This window comes from Thermobia domestica, chromosome 17 (assembly GCF_964235325.1).
Source record: "Thermobia domestica chromosome 17, izTheDome1.hap1.1, whole genome shotgun sequence".
NCBI classification, from domain to species: Eukaryota; Metazoa; Arthropoda; class Insecta; order Zygentoma; family Lepismatidae; genus Thermobia; species Thermobia domestica.
The window spans coordinates 150575279-150598519 of NC_137470.1; the positions used below are offsets into that span (position 1 = coordinate 150575279).

Here is a 23241-nt window from a genome sequence, read left to right on the forward strand (position 1 = left end):
AGCGTACTATTAGTTATACAGCCTTTCAACAAACAAAGTGTTAGAAACATCCAGAAAAACTAACCCTGATATACAAATATTCAGATCATGTCTTGCCCCTACTTTTAATGTCCATTCGCCGCCACGCCTCATTCGAAATACTCGTACAGCTCTGCTTCGAACAGCGTCTTGCCGAGACGTGTCAAGACAGTGACGGTTCGCATCAGGCATTCATACGGTGTAAGTGATTTTATATTTACCATTGTTTAGTTAAGAAGTTACTTTCTGTAAATAGCTTGAAAGGTCTCGCGTATTTTGGGGTTATGCACACAAACTAATTTCACGTTAGTGCTGCTGTGGGATTATTATTATTATTATTGTTATCTAATTTTCAGTTTTCCAAATTCAATAACCTTTTACCATTTCAATGGTGCTGCAACCGCTTCATGTATCCAGAAAACAGCACAATGAAATAACGAGATCGGTAGATAATATTTTCTTTCACTTCTCGTAGTGTACGATTTCAATTAAACTGATGTTTGTAATATAACGTGTAACAGCGTAACAAATTGTTTAGTTGCATTATTTCACATTATGTCCACAACTGAATTGACCACATGAATCTTACGTTAGTCGGGTAAGTTAGTGTGATGTTTTATAATTAGTGAAATATTGTGACGAAAACACATCAAAATTATGCTTAAAGCCATTTAGAAATGTTCTCTCTTAGTAAGCTGTGGTCATTTTGATGTATAGGGGAGAATCTATAAATGGCGCTCAGCGTGTAATGGTGCTCACCTCTCTGTAGCCTGGGTGCAATATGGGTCTAAAGCTGGGTTGTCACTTCACAAGAGTCTTGTGACTGTCGTTTAAAAATCTTGTAACCCCATCTTTCTATTTACTGTTTACACTTTACAACTTTCTGAAAGCAAGAAAGATACATCCGTCCATGCAGCACTGCACTCTAGTGGACAAACAGTGAACTTTCTCATTAAAAACTTGTATTTTGGCGCGCTTCCCCTCCCTGTCCAAAAGAATACGTTGTTTCAGAAGCGGCGAAACTGTTTTCTTCTTTATGTCAGCGAGAGGGCAATAGCGGCTAGCAAGCAAGACGACACAGAAAGTTGCACATGGTTTTTGACTTCTTGCAAGATAAAAAAAAAAAAAATGTTGTATGTCCCATTCAAGACTATGTTTACATGGAGAAATATTGAAGGGTTGCAAGATTTTTCGTGACAGTTACAAGATTCTTGTGAAGTGACAACGTAGCTTAACATATACTCCATCTAAGGCCTAGCACTAAAAGTTAGCGTTGAAAAGGCGGCAGTTGTGGAGCTGACTACACAAAAGCAGGTTCCGATAAACTAATTTTGCATTGGATGCAATAAAATTTTGAGGACAAAAACTGTGAGATAAGTGGATTTGGACTTTCAACTAGAGTTTTGCAATTTTTACAGATATAAATTATTTCGTAATTATTCCAAGGCAATCCTTCGGTGTTCTTCATGAGTAGAGACCGGATGTTTAGGCACTAAAAACCTGGAAAATAGGCAGGCAAATAGGCACTAAACATTTAAGAAATAGGCAGTAAAATAGGCACTAAAATGTAATTCGAAATAATGAAGATAAATACTCAATATAATTAAAAAATAGATTCAAGTCATAGATAATGTTCAAAGAATATAGAAACATACTTCTTTGTTAATATCTTCTTTTATTGTACATATAAAAACGAAGCTTGTTATGCATTCCATATATACTGGGAGAACCTGAAAGATGTGCACATACGTCAGGAGGTGATTCATGATATCAAAAGAAGACAAAAAGTCCTTTTGTATGTTGTCGAATTCCACGTCGTGTAGGAGTGACAGGGGGCGAACTTGGAATCCAAAATCAAATCCTGACAATGGGAACGAGACATAAAGGCGTGCACATACTTCGGGAGGTGATTCTTGACATTCAAGAGGACTTTTTGCCTTCTTTTCATGTCACGAATCGCCTCTCGAAGTATGCGCACATCTTTCGGTTTCGTTCAAATTGTCAGGATTCGATTTTCGATTCCAAGTTGGCACTCTGTCACTCGTACACGACACGGAATTAGACAAAATACACGAGGACTTTTTGTGTTTTTTTGATATCACTAATCACTTCCCGAAGTATGAGCATATCTTTGAAGTTCACTTTGTATATCTATTGCAACGTACCACGTGCTTGTGTTTACAAACACCTAATATACACATATATGTGTGTATTATTTATGTTATATAAATTACATTTTTCCCGATGAAGGCTTAATTTGAAGAAAATGCATAGAATAGGCACGATTAGGCACTAAAGCAATTATTTAGGCAGTAAAGGTCGAAATAGGCAAAATAGGCAAAATAAAATTGGCTTAAATCGAAACTATAACCCCCCATATAAACTTTAAAACGTTATTTTTGATCATATCTTTAATATTAAAGAATAGGCATTTTGCCTAACATCCGGTCTCTATTCATGAGCAAAAACAAACAAACGAACATAGTATGACGAATATCGTGTAATGACGCTCAGTTTTAGCATTATATTCGAAATGCCAAAATGATATTATCACAATACTGAAACTTTTGAAGTTGACAGTAACCCAGGAATTGATTACAAAGACATGGATATCGGATAAGATGTAGAAATTGTTTGTGGTGGAAACTGGAAGAGTACAAAGACGCTTCTCATCAGGGCCGGCCAGAGGCGGATCCAGGACCGAATTCTGGGGGTGGGTGGGCGTGGGTTGTCATAATGCTACTTTTAATGGCTCCAAATTCTGGGATTGAATTTATTTATATATATAAAACAAGAAAGTTTCCTCTTCTGGGGGGCAATTGCCCCGATCGCCCCCCCTGGATCCGTCCCTGGGGCCAGCCCTAGGTAATTTGCCACCCGTGCAATGGCATCATTTGCCGCCCCCCTTTGTCCAGAAAGAACAAATCTTAAAAGCCACGATATTTAGTATGTTATTCCATAATGAACAAAGAAGGGGAGAGGAAGTGCACTCGCACTCAGAAAGGCCTAAAGACTACAAACACAATCTCGTTGTGTTTGTTTTCTTATTTAGATAATAATCTATTATGTTAGTGAAAGATAAAGCAAATATCTGCAGAGTAAAGATAATAATTCTTTTTATAGAATTCAATATCGAGCTTCAATCTCAATATATCACTTTGCTATTCCAGCGCAACTAGCTCTTTTATATTTATTTCTTCATTTTCTTTCTACATCTGTTAAAAAATTTAAAAAAGAACTTGTTACCACATTTAGTGATAACGAACTTATTTGTAACAAAGGCAAGACTAGTTTCCATATCAAAGCTTAACAAACTAAATGGAACAGGCGCTCACTACCGTTCGAGAATTTAGTTCTTGTATTTGATAATCATCAATTAACTCATGTTGCAATTTGTTTGACCATTTGCTTTAGCACTCTCTATGTGACCTTATACTAATGCGACCTAAATATGATTTATGAATGTAGTATTTAAATAGAAGGTCAGCTTAGTAAATTTAACTACAATCATCATGAAGTGTGTTTCCAAGAAGAAATATTTATTTTAAAAAAATATAGTTATGACAGATTTTGCCGTTCCTCAAAACTTGCTCCTCTGTGCAATGTGTCGCACATATGGTAGAGCCGGCCCTGCTTCTCATAATAAGCGCCAAACATTTGCACTCGCGACCAAACTTATTTTCACCTATTATATGATGATTATTAATAAATATGAGCGCGAAAAATATGGTTTCTGTATGGTACAAAAAGTGGTTTCGAAATATTATCATAGAGGTTTCTGAGTACTGTTACCCTACTTGTAGTGCAATTGGACTCAAATTTGTACTCTTCATTTTTCACGTTTGTAGGAATAATTAGTAATGACAGCGGACAAAGTAATACGCAAAAGACGCACTTGAAGCATTACTCTTTCTAATGAACCTTTTCTTTCCATAACGCTAAGATTTGACATTTTCCCTTAAGTGGCCGTCATTCCCCCATTTCCCCCTACAACTGTAAAATTATTTGTTAACTCACATTATTATTCTATAAAGCAGGCTTCTGCCCCTGGACATAAACAAAGTGCATGAATTTTAAACATCAGAACATTTTGAAACCCAAATTGATTTCTAAATACCGCTATTTCTATTAGAGGCCTTACAATAGTGGAGAATTAAAGTATTCAGATATTCCAGTTAAAGGTTCTGTTTGATTGCGTATTGCCGGAAAACAATTTTACAAGATTCATCGACCTGGTGACAAACCTAACTGTCAATCTAGTTAGGTCAATCACTTATGAATTAAATTATTTTAAAAACAGCCAACATTTAATATTACTTTTTCTTAGAAACAAAAAAGACACAAGTTTTTGCAACCATACAAAAGGCTTTATTGGCATTTAAATGACAAATACTGGTAGGTTTGTGGAAATAGAAAGTTTATCGCTGTCTGAACTTGCATTTTCAAAGTAAATGTCCTGTTAATTTTTGTTATATTAAAGGAATTGCCAAGTACCGTACAGCCCCGATTTTTTCGTCCATTTTTTTGTCGCCTTCCAGTATGCTGTGGAATGTAGTCGCTGTTCACGTTCAAAGCATGGGGCTGTTGGTCTCGTTGTGGGGTCAAGAATCAGCATTGTGCTCATGAGCGAAAGAGTAAACGCACTGTTGCCAGCTCCTACACAAAAGAACCAAGTGAACTGCGTGACTTAACACACTCCAGATATAACAGAAATTAAGGAATAAAACTATACGCTTTCTCGTTCCTATATCGTAAATTAAACTATGTTCCCGGTTATTGTGGAAAAAAATGTTTAAATAAATAAAAAGTTCGGACCACCACAATGAACTTTGTCGCTCTAATTCCTTGACTAAATCGTGTTTTACTGCAGTTGTTAATGAGATTTTTTTTTAGTGAAATACGAACAAAATTATTAGGCATTTTCGGAAAACTACAAAAAAAGAAAAAAAACTCCCCAAATGTGAATTACCCCTTCTAAATTTTTCTTTCAAGAAATAACTTACACAATATATTGGTTTTCTTAGCAAAAAGAAATGTTTAGTTATAAAATGGCATTAATGGTTAACAAAATTGTTAAAAAGGTCGACACAACCCATTGTGTATATTCTCATGGAATAGAAATATTTGCTTATAAAATATGACCAAAATTTCCTGAGTCGCTTCAGACAAATAAGTAAAAAAAAAAAAAAAAAAAAAAAAAAAAATTCAAGAGTAAACTACCCCTTGTGAACTTTTTCGTAGGAATAATTTATACACCATTATAAAGTTATTAATGAAAAGAAATATTTATGAAGTATGGACAAAATTGCGTAAGTTGTTTTTGAGAAACTCGTGCGAGAAAACACCCCTAAGAATAAACAACTCCTCGTAGATATTTCTCAGAGAAGAAACTTAACACCACAGTATAAGGCTGTTAATGAAATATTGATATATGAAATACGAACAAAATCGCAGGAGTCGTTTTTGAGAAAATCGTCCAAAAAACCCATCCCCAAAATAAAGTACCCCTAGTAGATTTTTCAGAAAAAATGAGTTATGCCATATTTAAGTTTATTAATGAAATATGAAGAAAATTGTCTGATTTCTTCTGAGGTAATCGTCCCTTGAAAAAAAAAACTCACCCCAAGAATAAACCAGTGGCGGCTTTAGCGGGTAGGTCTGGTAAGTGGCGGATCCAGAGGGGGCGATCGAGTCAATCGCTTCCCCCCAGAAGAGGAAAGTTTATATATATATATATATATATATATATATATATATATATATATATATATATATAAAACCCATCCCAGAGTTTGGAGCTCTTAAAAGTAGCTCTAAGTAGCAGTATTACAACCCACCGCCCCCCAGAAGTCCGTCCTGGATCTGCCCCTGGGTCGGGTAGGCACGGGCCTACCCAAAAATTTTGAAAAATATGTAAACGCTTAAAGATACAATAAAGAGTAAATAAGTTTTCCACTATTTATATTAATGGTAGATAGTTATTTAACAAATAGCATCAACTACTATTGTAAAAGTAATTTCTTACTGTCATTAATCAATCAAATGTGTATATGTATCCATAAACGAGAGAGCGGGCCCACCCAAAATTGAAATCCTAAAGTCTCCCCTGGAATAAACTACCCCTAGTGGATTTTATAGGGAGGCGGGACCAATGAGTTATACCTTATTGCCAGATTATTAATGATATATTTATTTATGAAATATGGACAAAATGGACGGAGTCGTTTTTGAGAAAATCTTTCGAAAATAACTCACCTTGAGAAAAAACTACCCGTTCTCGATTTTTCGCAGATAAATGACTACAGTATGTGGTTGTTATTCCGAAATTGATTTATGAGATGTAAACAAAATCGTTGGAGCAATTTTTAAGCAAATCTCTCTCTCTCTCTCTCTCTTTTTTTTTTTTAATAGCCCGTCACGTATAAGGGATGACGTCCCTCGGCGAGCACAGTATTCAGGGAAAGGGAAGGAACAAAGAATTGAGGAAGGAAGGAAGCGGCCTGGGACCCGTATGTTAGGTACCATCCCTGCATTTGCCTGTTGTGAATAAGGAAAACCTCATTCAGGATGGCTGGCCTGAAAAAGCTTTTTACCCATTTTCGACCTAGTTTTTCCACTAGTCATCGAATCCGGGACCGCTCGCACCGAAGGCGAGAGCGTTAGTGACTACCCTACATAGATCGGGGGCTGCGGTGGCTCAGTGGTAGAGCGTTCACCTCTGGTGCTTGGGGTCCTCGGTTCGATCCCAGTTTCCGCCAAGTGAATTTTGTGGTGCTCAAACACCGTGTGCGTGGATTTCCTCGGAATTCTCCCGTTTCCTCCCACTTTCTTCATTCCATCGTTTCATTCCGTACTCATCATCACCGTCTCCTTTAGCCTAACCGGTATAAACGTGGGACGTAAAACTCAAAGATTTCATTTCATTTTTTTACGCTACGTAGGGCCACGAAACCCACATGCTCTTCTACTACGATCTACTACATGAAGCAGACGACAGGAATAATCGACACCAATTGGTCATGTGAGAGAAGAGGGACACCAGTGCCACCGCTGCTCAGAAGAAGGTATAAAACTCCATGCATTGCCTCAATCAACTTCAGTCTCAGCTGGTCAACACTCCTGTGCCTTGAGCTTTGAGAGATCTTAACCTAACCCAAGCCTCATAGCTTGAGTAGAGCTTTGAGACCTCCTGCTCACTTAGCTTGCTTGGAGCATTGTGGGAACCTAATCACTCTCTCAGCGTGCGTGGAGCTCTGAGATATTCGTAACAGGAACCACCGAGCTTGCTTGAAGCTTTATGGTTTTCCTCCCCGCTCAGCTTTCCTGGAGCTTTGCGGGACTTCAACCTCTCTTTACTTGCCGTGGGCACTGAAACTCCTAACCCGCTTTCCCTCAGCTTGCATGGAGCTTTGTGGGAATCCTTCTTTAGGCTGCCTGGTCCTTGGGACACCTATTTACTCTAACTATTTAGTTGATTTTGTATCGGTCCTACGACCACAATTATAGTGATACTGTTATATTGCTTTATTACAACAACTTTTATAATAAAAGTGTGTGGAAAAAAGTGAATCCCGTGTATAAATTGCTCTACCTTCTAACTTCTAAGGTAACTATACAATACTGAATTATTACCCATAGTCGTAATTCGATCAAACAAATGGAAATCTTCGTCGGCCAATTGAGATCTTACAGGTATTAGAAGTTATTATGTAGATCTGCGGTAATATGACGTTCTTACACTTCCAAACTATACTATGTATAAGTACAAGATATCTTACGAAACAGTTATCTGTCTGTCGACGGATTTCAGAACAAGAGGTAAAGAGATCATCTTAATCTTTCCAATGTGAGAAATAAGGCTAATGTTTCTGTGATCGCTACACTTTTTTTTGCTTGCTTTTTCTTGGGTAATGCAATAATTGTAACATCAAGAAAACCATTTGGCCATTCTCCACTCAAATAGATCTTATTAATCGCATTATCTCCTAATCCCTTGAGCAAATTTGTTGGTATGTCGTCGTCTGCAGTGGCTTTCCCTCTTCTCTTGTCTTAAATGGCTTGTACTACTTCACTTTTCAATATACTGGGTATTTTTCCTTCATCACCCACCTCTCCTTCTGCTTCCATCCCAATATCCTTTTGGCAGTTCTTCTGGTTATATAGATCCTTTACATATTCCTCCCAGATTCTAAGGATTCTTTGATAGTCAGTTATTAAATTGTCTTTTTAAGTCCACACTAAATCTTCACTGAAGTCTAGGATGTTAAAAAACCTTATAGCGGCAGCATGGCATTACTACTTTTGGTTTCAGTAGGTTGAGTTGATTTTGAGTTTAACGTCCCATTCAGCGATTAACGTGGAATCCGAACCATATGAGCTCACGCCGGGAATGGAATCCGGGTATGGATTCAGTAGTAATTCGGATAGAAGCTTAGAGTAGTCTCACAATGTAAAAAAAAAAAAAAAAAAAAAAAAAAAAAAAAAAAAAAAAAAAACTTACTTGTTAGAAAAGTAAAGGGTCATGTCTTTTTTGGAACACGACTGTACAAACCTATATTATAACGGATGGATAATTTTCATATAGAATTACAGAAATTGAGGGGGAATAGTTGCCTCCAATACTATGCTGGACAAGACAACAGACGCATAATACTAATATTTGGGCCGCGGTGGCTCAGAGGTAGATTGTTCACATCTGGTGCCTGGGATCCTAGGTTCGACTCCAGCAGCTCGCGCCAAGTGAAATTTGTGGTGGACAAACACCGTGTGCGTAGGTTTTCTCGGGGTTTTCCCGCCCATTCATTCCACCATTTCATTCATTTCTCATCAGCAGCAACTTCTTTAGCCTAGCCGGCATAACCGTGGGACGTAAAACTTAAAGATTTCATTTCATTTTTGCATAACACAATTAGTACTATCAGATTTCTCTATGGTAGATTTTAATGACTCTTCAAGAGCAGCACTCACACATGTTTCCTCATCAGAGAAAAGTGGAGAAACACGCCTAAATAATCATTATTTACACGTGCAGTAAATAAACACAGCCAACAGTCGTAAAGGTAAGAATGTTAAACAAAATAGATAACGACTTTCAATGTCTTGTCTTGTCTAGCCGTAACATCAGGAAAACAACAAGTACATATTCGTAATTGCTTTTAGCTGGGAAAACCAATTAAACATAAAACTCAGTTTTAGAAGATTCGTTTTTACAGAATCGAGTGAGATATAAGTAAATTTAAGGGGCCTTATTCCGTAACGGTCTTGGGAATATTTGCGGATCCCAAAACAACACAAATAATGCAAACTGGAACACCGAGTGTCGCATAAACTAAGATGCAAATTTTGCATTCCGTTGCGTTGCGTTGACGCAATTCTGTATGAAATGAGGCCAGAGATACACAGCCTTATCGTTCTGACCTGTGATTAGTGTCATACTAAAGAGTTCGACTAACGTATGTTTCCTGCAGTAGTTAGGCCTTTAGTATTACTCTAATCATACGTCAAAACGACTCTGCATAAGGTGGATAATGACGAAAAAATAGAACAAGAAGTGTACTAAACCTGCCATTTTTCCCCGAAAACTATGGGCCTTATGCAGAGTCGTTCTGACCCTTGATTAGTGTCATACTAAAGTGTTGACTAACATATGTGTCCTGCAGTAGTTAGGCTTTAAGTATGTCGCTGACCATATGTCAAAACGACTCTGCATAGGGCCCTATATATATAGTGTATCAAAAAGGACTTTGAAAAGTCATATTGATTTATTTATTTATCTTATAGACATGGGTTTGGTGTCATTTTGTAGCAAAATACACCAAGTTTTCACTCACGTAGTACATTAGTTCAGAAACAAGCCACCACAAGCGCTAGCGGCATTTGCAACAAAGACCCCCGAGCGCGCTGTGTGTTTTAGTTTGAAGAATGCAAGTCTGCGACAACTGTGCAAGTAATTTTAGTACAAAGTTTGGTAAAGATCCTCCCAGTAGAACTATATTTATCAGTGGCGTAAGTGTTTTATTGAAACTGCATGCTTGGTAAGACACAGCAAATCTTGAGGTCGTCCTTCCACGTTTGATGACGTTGTAGAGCAAGTGAGACAAAGTTTTGTGTACAGTTCTACAAAATCAAACCGCTGTGCTTCTCGACAGCTTGGCATCCAACACATGGCAATTTGCCATGTTGATAAAACGGTTGCATCTCAAACCATGTCACTGCCTCACAATTGAAGAAGTGACACCTGACATGCTGGAGCGGGTTTGGCAAGAAATCGACTTCAAATGGGGTGTGTGTCGTATCACCAATGTGAAGCCACATTGAACCGCTTTAGGTATAAGGTTTAAAAAAAATGTATATATGAATGTGGGAGGAAACGGAAGTACCACGAGAAGACCCACGGATACGATGTTGTCCACCACAAACTTACTTGTCCAGGGATGAAACTAAAGGCCCCATGCACCAGACGTAAGCATTTCTATCACTGAGTCACCATGTTCGCTAAGAAGTATCGAAAAGCTGTTTTTTGATACAGATTTAGCGTCCCAAGAATAAGTTTTTTTTTTTTTTTGTGGACTTTTATCTATCTGTTCAAAACGGAAGAAAATTCTGCAAGCATTTGGAAGCAGACAAATAAAACTATAGTCAGCGCGACGACTCATGAAGCTTAGGCTCTACACGAATTATAGAACTGGTTTCCCTCTCGTGTGGTGCATCGGAAGAATTCGGTACGATTCGTGAAGATGCCTGCCGAACTCACACTCGAGAAAACGTGAAACAACAGAAGCGCACCAACAATGTTGCCAAACTTAGAAGATATGTCGAAGGAGTAAAACACACACACACACACACACTTAAAGAACTATAAGGCCGGCTATACACTATAAGATAGATCCTAGGAAATCTCTTACGATTTATCCTAGAGTCAAAATCTCAACGTGTATGGCAACAGATCCCATGTCATTTCCTGTGTTCTGAACGATCCTATGAGATTTCTCTTGTTTAGAGCACGCTCTATTTCGGAAAGAAAATTCGTAAGATTTCGATTTAAGCGACATCAGGTGAGAGAAAGTGAAAACAAAACAAATGAAAACACAAATGATGAGGTATCTTCTGATCGTGCAGGTTTACTTTAGATGTACCACTCGAAATAATTGTTGAAAAATTATAATTTGTCATATTTTCTAAATGATTTGCGTTGACCGACATGAAAATATCTTACATAGCATAGATAAAATCCCTGAAGGGGACCAACAAAAGCAATTGTTGATAAACTACAATTCTTTTACGATTTGCGTACAAATACGGGGTCAAGATATATATATAGTATAAAAACTATAGTGCAAAAAACACAAACCAAGTTGTGCCAGGTTGTTTCTAGAAAGTACGAATGCTATTTAACCGAGTCAGAGCAGGGCTAAGCGGAGTCCCGAGCGTCAGTGAGGGGGCGAGAGCGAAGGAAGCAGGCGCGTCAGTTGATGTAGTGAAAACGAGTGGGTTTTGGCAATGATACGAGTTTGAATAGCACTTGTCATGGTATCGTGGTAGTAGCACTCCACTCGTAAACATAAATTATAGCTTCTGTAAACTATGCAGAAATACACCGGTGGTGGAAAATAGTAACACCGAGCAACTTTCATATGCACTCAATTACGTAAAAGTTTCGCAGAAGGGGTCCAGAAGTAAGCAGAACATACAAAATTTACAGGAGAAATGGAAGATGCAAGTACTTAGACCTAACACAACCTAACTAAATCTAACCTAATGAAGTTAACTAGCTTAAACTAACCTAATATTAATAGAAGTAAGCGAAATTCTATCACTTTTTGAAAATTGTGTTGGACCCATGTACTAATATAATCTAACGTAACAAAACCGTAACTAACCTGAACCAACCTAAATTAAACTAATGTGAATATAAACTACCGAAATTGTAGCATTTCTTAGAAAAAATAGCTGGACCCTTTCTGCTCAACATTGTCTCTAACCTATTTTATCCGTCGTTAAAACATTTATAATGATTTTACACTAGTAACCCTACAGTTGTAAACATAAAATACAGGTGTATTACTTTGTATTAAATTATGTTGCTTCCAAAAAATTTGTTCCTTATAAATATGTCTTTTCATTGCAAAGTATTAAATTTTACTTGTAAATCTTCTAAAATGTGGTGCGCCAAAAGTATACCAGCACCCTTCTGACTTATGCTTTTTTTTTTCTTTTTAGAGGTATCCAATTTAACAATATAGCGCCTGATATTAATATCTGTGGGATGTGCAGTGTGGTTAGCATAGTAATTCTTCAACTTTATACTTTTATTAAATAGAACTATTTCACAATGTTGATATACGTCATTCGGTCAGACAGGAAAAATCTTCACGTGTATGGCACACAAGGGTAAGATTTCCTACAAGATATGTCATAACATTTTTCCGAAGATAAATCCTAAGATATTTCCTAGGATTGATCTCGTAATGTATAGCGCGCCTAACACGAACAGTAACAGTTATTCGAATTAAACAGTAGCAATAATAATAGCAAAAACATAAAATAACAATAACAAAACAAAACTTATCGGCAATCCGGCAACACTGCACTCTCAGGAGATGTTCCTAGCACAGTGCGAGAGAGGACACTGCCAAAATTTCATGTCTGCGGGCTAACGACCGGAACATACCCTCGCGTTCTATTGGGTTCTGAAATTCGTAAATTTAGGTCAAGCTTCACGACTTAGGATATTTGAGAATTGCCTTTCAAAATACATGATCCTGAGTGTGATTACAAATAACCGAAATGGCTGCTTGGACAGTGAGAAATAGGTTTTAAATATAAATTACAGGATTTTCGTGTAGACGGCGTTAGTGTCAAAGCAAATCAATTGGAATCTTGAACTGAAAAATGAATTTAGACCTATTTCCCAAACTTATTTTGCACTTGTGCATAAGGCAAGATTGAGAACTAATTTCGTTGTCCATAACTGACGGCAAACACATGTAGTGTTGCCAGAACCTTTAATCTTGAACTCATATGACTGAAGGTCTAAAAGAATTAAACATTTTCCGCTATCTGAAAAATGTCGGTAATTTCTTCTTAAAGTTTTAAAATTAAAATCAATAATAATGATTTTTCATATTATTCTTCGCCTTTAGTCATTATGTATTAACATGACAGAACGATATTAGTACAATGAGTATGAAACTATGTTGTATATTGCTTTTACGTGTGAATGTAGAAAACAAAAGAATTATACAATATTGGATTAATATGTTTTATTTATTTTTTTACACAAAAGAAAATGTTTCACAAACATAATTATTCATGGATGTTTCATTTTAACACAATTCAAAGAATCATTTGCACTATGGTACTAATAAACAATATAACAATACAAACAAAACGAAAAGAAAAAAGAAAATGAAAAACAAATATTTTCAAAAGAGGAAAGTACAAACCAATCGCCTTCAAGGGTACATATTCCAGTGGCGGTTTCTGAAGTCAGGTGCACGCCCCTTCCTGAAGAGAAGACATAACTCTTTTAGTGTTATTTTAACAAGACGAACTCACAAGAGTATTTTTTCCCTCATACATTAGATCACTCCTAGTTTATTGTCGCTACAAACTAGCTAATATCTCCAAGTGTTGCAGCGAGTAATACTGTTTCGCGCCACTCCGATTCTTCCATCCTTTTACGCAAGAATGAAGAGATATTAGTGTTGTTAACGGCTCGGCTCACGGATCAGTCTCCACCGAACCGAGCTGAAAAGAGATCCGAGCCAACAGCTCACCCAACCGAGCCTTCTCGAGCCATCAGCTCAGTTGGGACGTACCAATCCGAGCCGATGGCTCATTCCAACCGAGGCTGTTTGAGTCAATAGCTCACCTGAGCTGATGACTCACCCCGACCGTGTCGGCTCGAGCCGATGGCTCACTTGAACAGAACCGAACCGAGCCAATGGCTCATTCTAGTCGAGCAGGCTCCAGCTGTTGGATCATTGAACCCAGCCGAGCCGGAGTCCGAGTTGAGCCGGTTGACATTCCAAGAAATATAAACCTTCTGAGGCCTGAGGTTTATCTAGTAGGAAAAACCTAAGTATTGTTCCAGACTATTTTCTGTAATGATGTACTAGTATTCGCGCCATCTCTAGTAAACCAAAGGAAATTAACATAAACGTTCTCATCAGTGACAATGACGCAAGAGGCGGCGAGCCCTTGTCTCCCTGCTATCCTTGTGGCTTCGATCGACCTTGTGAGGGGATGTTGTATTGCAATTTAATTCTAGGAATATAAAATCCGTTTTAGTATACAAGAAAGAAAATACCTCTTCCTATAAATTTCTCTACCCCTGTGTTTTCACCCTCTAAGAAACAAAAGCTGGCGCCGTCTTTTCCTGTCAGGCTAGCATGGCATATATACAGAGTGTTTCCAAACTGTGGGGACAAACTTTGGGAGCTAATTCTCCAAGTGAAAGCAAGACAAATAGTCATATCAACAACTCATGTCCGGAAGTGTGTAGTTTAGGAGTTAAAGGCTTCCAAAATCTTCAGAAAATGAGCTTTTGAATTGGGCATTGTTCCCATGGGCGTCTCTGGCGTACAAAATATTCAGTATTTTATTTTAATGTATTTACTAAAGGTAGAATATCATATAAATAACTATATTTACTTGGAATATAATATTCAGGCTGTGAAACGGCTATAGCAGAGTTCTTGATATACCTTTGGGGGTCCGTGAAGGTAAACAGAAAGGTAACAAATGGATTTGAAGATAATCAACAGGTTGGGGTAGGTAGTATCATTTGAATCACTTTCTTTGATGTCCACCCCCCAAATTTTACATGCCAGAGACGCCAGTGATTGTCCCAATGTGTGCTCATTGTAGGCTTGTAACAAGATCTTTCCAGAAGCACATTTCTAGAATCATGCAGTAGCAGCGCGTAGGAATTCCTCGTAGAATGGAAAAGATTCCTGGTAACTCTAGGAAGTAAACGTTGGTGTAAATGAGCACGTCCAGGATCCTATTTGCAGGATCATCAGCAAAGGATAAACTGTTTGCAAGATGTTATATTGCATACATTAGCCCTGGGAATGCACTTGCCATTCCTCGATGTTGGATATATCAATGTAAACCTCATCGATCCGCCAGTAGGTTCAGTTACCCAACCGACACAGCGGTTCACATCGTATCTCCGCCCAAAGTACGATTACATACCTCCGCTGTACCGAAGGCCTGACGATGTGTGGCAATCAATTGATCGTGGATTATGAAACATCGATTACTAATCAGTGGTCGCATAACACTCATTTATGCTCATATTTACTTCTCAGAAATGGCAATAATCTTTTCTACGTTATAAGAAAAACCCATGGGTTGACATTGTACGATTCTCAAACGTACTTTCTCAGATAATCCAGCTTACAAGTCTACAATGATCATATCTTTTGGCAACATTCAGCTCGAAAGATCATTTTCTGAGAATTTCAAAAGTTTGTGACTCCTAAACTCCATGGGCCACGGTGGCTCAGTAGTAGAGCATTCACCTCTGATGCATCGGGTCCCTGGTTCGATCCCACCTTGCGGCAAGTGGGCTTCGAGGTGGGCAAACACTGTGTGCGTGAGTTTTTTCGAGTTCTCCCGTTTTTGCCCACTTTCTTTATTCCACTATTTTATGTATTTCTCATTATCACCGTCTCCTTTAACCCACACTTCATAATCATGGTACGTAAAACTTAAAGATTCATTTTCATTTCATTTCCCTAAACTCCTTATTGCTGGATATAGGCTGATAGGGACTTCTTATCTTGTTTTTCACTTGTAGACTGACTCCCGAAGTTTGTCCCCATAGTTCTGAAACACCCTGTATTTAAAAAAAAAAGTAAAAGCAAGCATCTTCAAATTGAATTATACAGTATTATTGCCAAAGTTCTTACTATACAGTAGAACGGTTGGGACTGAACTGAGAAAGTGGGATTGCCAAGTGTGTCTTGTTCCACCTTGTCATCAGTTGCTGTTTTATATCAAGGTATTCACATAAAAATACAACTTAGAACAAAAATACAACAAAAAATACACTTTTCGCTTCATTTCTTAAGTTCAATTATGGAACGTTGAAAAGCTGCAATCCATATATTTCCTTTCAAAGCAAAACGAAATTAGGTATGTCTGTTAATAAACGATAACATTAAAAAAAGACCAATCAAATGGTGTGTTGATTTACAGTTTAGCGTCCCGTTCAGCACCGATGCTCTGCGACACCTAGATCTACTCCTTAACGTGGGATTCGAGCCACATGAGCTCCCGTCGGGAATCGAGTTGAGTTGAATTCATTTTGAGTTTAACGTCCCGTTCAGCAGCAAGGCTATATGAGAAATGGACCTACTGATTAACGTGGAATTCAAACCACATGTGCTCCCACCGGGAATCGAATCCGGGTCTCCTACGCCAGAGGCGCGTACACTAACCGTTTAGCCACGAAGGAGCTCCCATCGGAAATCGAATCCAGGTCTCTGATAACCATACAGTCATGAGAAAGTTCACCAAACAAATGGACTTATTATCATGCACAAACTAGTTTACGTAGAAATATCCTATTTTTGGGATACCGAATCCGCCCCTGACATATTCCCGTTAAGTCTTTCAAGATTAATACGCGTAAAATAGTAGGGACCTCCCAAGAGAAAAGTCACAATGAGTGAAGAAAATAACACTGTGAGCAGTGATGACGCCAGAAGGGGAAAAGAGGCGGGAGAACCCAGTGACCCAACCGCCCCCAAACATATAAAGGAAAATGAAATCTTTAAGTTGTACGTCCCACGATTATGCTGGGTAAGCTAAAGGTGACGGTGATGATGAGAAATGAAATGAATAAAGTGGGAGGAAACGGGAGAACCCCCAGAAAACCTACGCAACACTGTATTTGTCCACCACAAAATCTACTTGGCTCAAGCTGGAACCCAACCAGGGACCCTACGCACCGGTTGTGAAAGCTGTACCACTGAACCATGCGCCCCCGAAACATGTGCAGTAAGGCAGGTCAAGTAACTTACATTTAAGTAGTTCAAATCATTTTCAATATACGAAAATAGGTTCCTCCCGAATTTTCCCTGTTCCCTTATTTGATCCTCCCCAAAAAGTAAAAGCTGGCGTCGTCACTAACAACAAGGTATCAAAAATAAAAGTTACATCCAAATTTATGCCCATCATGTGTCGTTAAAAGCTGTTAGTTTTACGTGACTATAATTTTACTGCATATTCGCTGCGTTACAGAGGTGTAAAATTAATGTTTCCTTAGCAGGTAATATACAGTAAATATCTCAAAGAGAATTAAATCAAAAACATTAAACATATGAATAAAACAACCGATAACACATTATTATACATGTTCTACTTTCATTTATAGCACCGAATAAGCTTTAATATAAAATGTATGAATAAAATAGTCAAACATATTTTTCTTTATGTGCTATTAACAATAGTGATTATTTATGGTTCCACGGACGTGAGCCGTATTTTAAGCCACGTCTGTTTTGTTTCCTTTAGTTTGTAAACAAGGCAGCAAGGTTACATACAACACGACCGCATATGAATACTTTTCCTGCCGCTAGGTGGCAACACTAGAATGTTGTGCCAGATTCAGAGGTAGCAGAGGCTACGGGCTAAACGTTTGTAATCAGTATTTTCGCTAGTGTAGAGGCGGTTGTTTGAAGTGTCAAGAAAGCAAGTGTTTAGGGTGAAGAGTGCGTGGTGATTTCAATGTGATCGGTTGCGTGTTATTTGTTATGTTGTGTTGTGTTTTCTGAGTAAAAGCAATTTAAACAATGGAGGAGGAAAAATCAAAGGTAAGGGTTTGCATTTTATAAAACTTCGGTTACAACATATGTCAACTTCGCACGTTGTTTGCAGGGACTTTCCAAATGGGTGAATGAGGTTTATAAATTTACTTCAGTCGCGCTTAAATTTACATATTTTGTATTGCAAAAAACAACTGAATGAAACCGAGTAATGAATTCTCATTTAATCATATGAATATTACGAGAATGTTATCCGTTGCAAACACAAGATTATGCCTGTTATGCTGTGCGTAAGTTCGAATCCCGATTGCAGAATCACAGTAAAGAAGCCCTTACACCGGAAAAGCATTCATTTGTTTCTTCAGTGTCTCAAGTCAGTAGTGATTTCGGACTATTTACCCTGAGGGGATTTTCAATATACGGACTCATTGGCGCAAATCTGTTTTCAGCATTGGGGGGATGGGTAAGACTGTTCCCATTTTTTAAATCGATATTCAAAATATTTCAATGTTGTGGAGGATTAGGGGAGCAGAGTTGTCTTCAACATTCGGAGGCGGGCAGATTTGTAGCTTATTCTGGGGGGAGGGTGAGATGACTCTATGGTACATGAATCTGATTTCTGAGGTGAACCTGGTGTACATTATGTATCAGGCGAGGTAGATGAAGTAGTAGTACGTATCAGTATTACATACAAAATGCCGTGAACACGTTCTGAAATCTGAATACATTCATATTTATAATTGGTATGTTTCTACTTAGGAAAAAAAAAAAGCTTGTCAAATCGGTTTATTGGGAGGAAAGTTGGGGCCGCGGTGGCTCAGTGGTAGAGCGTTCACCTCTAGTGCATGGGGTTCCGGGTTCGATCCCAGCCCCCGCCAAGTGAACTTTGTGGTGGACAAACACCGTGTGGGTTTTCTCGGGGTTCTCCCGTTTCCCCCCACTTTCTTTATTCCAGCATTTCATTCATTACTCATCATCACCGTCTCCCTTAGCCTAACCGGCATAAGCGTGGGACGTAAAACTCAAAAATTTCATGTCATTTTTGGGAGGAAAGTTCCCCCAGTTCTAAGCTTGGGGGGATATGTTCCCCTCAACCCCTCGGAATTTGGGCCATTGTGAGGACTTGAAAGTAAAATTAGCAGAATGTTGGAACTCACGTTGAGCATGGTCGGGTATTGGCCAACCCCCCGAGGGGAGAGATTTTGTAGCTCGCCGGAACTCCCCTTGAAATCACTACTGTCTTACTTTTAAGGTGTACCCAGTTTCCCATCTTTTTACCAATTGCCTGGCTCAGGTAAATAACCAATAACCAGTTTTAACATAATTTAAAGGTTTTTTTTTTTTTTTTTTTTTTTTTTTAACAGTAATGAAAGTCATTTTTGAAACTTGTTACGTCTGTTGAGCCGTGTTCGGTTATATACTGATGTGCGTTTTCCTTTATATTTGTGATTGACAGGATAGCTAGCTTAGGATAAAATGAGGAACGACTTTCTAAGACTTGGGACTTTTTTTTGGGGGGGGGTTAAAATCAGAGGACTCAAACCAGACCTGTGACCAAAACACTAAGTTAGGGGAGACGGATATAGCTATAAGGAAAGCTAACTTGTGTTCAGCTTACATTCTTGACTGCTTGTTATTTTCTTTTACATAGAGCCTATTTATTTAAACTAACAGTTGTCAGGTGTAGAGGGATTCTGCCCTTGCTCCCCCCTATCTACAGCCTGGTTCAAAATTGATGTAACCTGATTAATTAAGGGTCTTCACCACAGCCAAATTGAACTACTGCTATTTTTAGTTTTTCTGTAGTGTCTTCAAAATAAATAAATAAATAAATAAATAAAAACTAAAATAAAAATAAATTTGAAAAGCAAAGACGTAGTGCACTAGACAACATTATTTTGCATGTGATACTGTCATCACAGCTCATCTATCTGCTTTCGATTTGCAAATGACGATGGATTTATCATTTTTTGCGGGTTCTGTAAGTAGCGGTACACCAAAAGCAGATAGGTGAGTTGTGGTAAAGGTCAAAGGCGCAAATCTGTCTTCAACATTGGGGGGGACGGGTAAGACGTTCCCATATATATATATATATATATATATATATATATATATATATATATATATATATAAGCGATGTTCAAAATATTTATGAAGTTGAAAAACAATGCTGTGAAGGATCAGGGGAGCAGAATTGTCTTCAGTGACGTATTTAGGAGACTATCGGGCTCATTCTCCCCTCGAAATAATTTGTTAGTTTTACGCATTCCACGTACAACAATAATCCTTCTTACCATTTCTAAGAATGTCATTGACTTTCCATTTTCTTATGCTTTTTGTTCAGAAATAATACTGTATTTGTCAAATTTCATTCCATGTAAGAACTGCGTCCTTAATTGTTCTTTCTGTCATCCTTTCTATTTTTCTGTTTCTTTTTCTTGACGTTACTACTTTCATTTCTCCTATCATACTTTATCGACCGTTGTCAGTTGTGATTCAAGTTGGCCGTCATCAGTAACACCAAAACTAAGAGGAGCTGATAAGCGAAACTAGTGCGCGGATTTCCACACCAACATGCGCGGATATCAACATGACAGGACTTTAGTTATTATAACAAAGAAACAATTATATCGTTTAGTTATTTTTAAAAGAAGGAAATGTTTGAATTAAAGAAAATCAAAACGGGGGAATAATTAGCCCGGGAAATTAGGACGGCCAAGAGGATGCTTTCTTTTTCTTGTATGAATAGAATAAAGGGTTAGATTCACTTCTAAATTTTTGTATCATATCACATAGGATTTATCGATCTGTAATTCTTGCCATTATAACTTCAATTTATGCATAAATTAAAATATATTTAATTCTCAAACTCAGGTGGGCAATTGCCCACTTCCTTCCATGTGTTGGGCATAGAAAGAAAATCCTAAATACGCCATTGGTTGTCTTCAACATTGGAAGGTGGGCAGATTTGAGGCTTATTCTAGATAAGGGAGATGAAACTCATATTACGGTAGATGAATCTGATCAACTGTTGCAGAGTATATTAGGTGATGTAGATGAAGTAGTAGTACATATCAGTATTACAAATCACTGCCGTGAAAACATTCTGAAATCTGAATACATGCATATTTATAATTGGTATGTTTCTAATTAGGCATCCACAAAGATCCACGTTAAAATTGTTTTATAGTAATATAATAATATAAATGACGACTTCCCCAAAACTATGAAGAAAGAATATCAATTATGTATGACGCAAAAATACTCTTTGAGCAAAATTATTATAATCTTAATAACATTACAGGAATCGTTTCAGAAATCTGACGCATAACATACTTTTTACTTAACAGATGTAACCTTAAGATTATAGAGAAAAATATTCCAGCAATTGAATTCTTTTCTTTGCTTACGAAACATCCTCTCTCAAAAGAAAAAATGGGACACGCGGAAATACGTAGGAACAAACCATGGTTCGAACTAGCAGAGAAGAGAAAACAGGCAAAATTACGTTGGCTACAAAATCCGAATGAAATAACTACACAAAATTTCGTAGACATCAGACGAGGAACTTCCAAAACTTTTAGAACAAAGAAACGCGATATTTTGAAAGCTAAAATTTAGGAACTTGAAGATAATAGTAAAAATAAAAACATTCGGGACATGTATAAAGGGATCAACGAATTTAAGAAAGGCTATCAACCTCGTTCTTATATATGAAAGAAAGCTGATGGAACAGTTCTCACTGATACAGATAGCATTTTAAATAGATAGAAAGATTTCTTTGACGATTTGCTTAACACGCAACCAAAAACTAATGTGCGTGGAGAAAGGAAGATACACACCGCAGAACCATATATTCCAGAACCCAATCGAATAGAAGTAAAAATCGCTATAAAGAAATTAAAGAAACACAAATCTTGGGTGTAAACGAAATTCCAGCTGAGTTAGTTTTAGCTGGAGGCAAAAAATTGTGGAACAAGATACACAAACTCATTCTCCTTATCTACAACAAGGAAGAATTGCCACAAGAGTGGGAAGAATCAATCATTGTTCCAATCCACAAGAAAGGCGACAAAACTGACTAATAATTATCGAAGCATCTCTCTTCTGTTAACATCCTATAAAATCCTTTCAAACATTCTATTAGCAAGATTGACCCCATACGCAGATGAAATTTTTGGAGATTATCAGTGTGGATTTAGACGAAATCGATCAACTATCGACCAAATATTTACCATTCGCCAAATACTCGAAAACAAGCGGAAATACAGTAGTCCGGCACATCAACTATTTATTGATTTTAGAAAGGCTTATAACTCGGTTAGGAGAGAAACATTGTACAACGTTCTTACAGAATTTGGAATACCGAAAAAGCTAATTAGATCAATTAAGGCATGTTTAAATGAATCCCAAAGTAAAGTCCGGGCAGGAAAATTTTTGGCCACGAGCTTTCACGTTAAGAATGGCCTGAAACAAGATGCGTTGTCGCCATTATTATTCAACTTTGTCCTGGAATACGCTATAAGGAAAATCAAAGATAGCAACCAGGGCCTAGAGCTGAACGGTGTTCACCAGGTTATGCGTACGCTGATTATGTAAATTTAGTAGGGGATGATAGGAGAAAACTAGAAAGAAATGCAGAGGTCTTATTAGATTCGCTTGCATGGACATGGGTTTAGAAGTAAATGCAGAGAAAACTAAATACATGGAAATGCGTCGGGACCGTAATACGGCAAATTATGTATGTGTTAAAATATTAAATAATACTTTTGATAAAGTGGATACTTTCAAATATCTAGGATCAATATTAACAGACGAAAATCATATTCACGAAGAAATTAAATGTCGACTAAAAACAGGGAATTCGTGTTATTATTCAGTTCAAAACCTCTTGTCGTCGCGAATTCTGTCGAGGGATTTGAAGCTTAAAATGTATAAAACGATAATCATACCTGTTGTTCTGTATGGTTTAGAAGCATGGTCGCTTACTGAGTGCAGAGCATAGACTGAAAGTATTTGAGAACAAGATCCCGAGGTAAATATTCGGACCAAGAGGAACGGGAATGGAGAATGGTGGAAACTTCATAACGACGAACTACGTAAATTATACGGCTTACCAAACATTGTTAAGGTCATCAAGTCTAGGAGGCTTAGGTGGGCAGGACATGTAGCCAGGATGGAAGAAAGTAAGAACGCTTTCAAAGTGTTAGGGGTAAGACCAATCGGAAAACGACTATTAAGAAGACTTAGGCGCAGATGAGAAGACAATATTAAGATGGATCTCGCAGAGATAGGAATACAAAGTAGAAACTGGATCCAGTTGGCCAAGAATAGAAGTCAGTAGAGAGCTTTTGTGAACACAGCATTGAACCTCCGGGTTCCATAGGCTATAGAGTTAGTTAGCTTACGAAGCATGAGTAGATGCCTAGGCTGATACTACAAA

At 37.7% G+C, this 23241-nt stretch overlaps 1 protein-coding gene across 4 annotated transcripts in view; it reads left to right on the forward strand.

Annotated features, from left to right (window-relative positions):
- The window catches only part of LOC145674409 (solute carrier family 15 member 1), a 301314-nt gene that overhangs the window by 90550 nt on the left and 187523 nt on the right, over nt 1–23241 (forward strand). The window contains exon 1 of one of the 4 annotated variants that reach the window (XM_081744437.1): nt 17632–17846. The exons of the other annotated variants lie outside the window; for them this stretch is intronic. Within the exon in view, the coding sequence (XP_081600563.1) occupies nt 17826–17846 (21 nt within the window). The 5' untranslated portion in view covers nt 17632–17825. Of the gene's footprint in view, nt 1–17631; nt 17847–23241 lie in introns of those variants that run through there. 4 annotated transcript variants of the gene reach the window in all.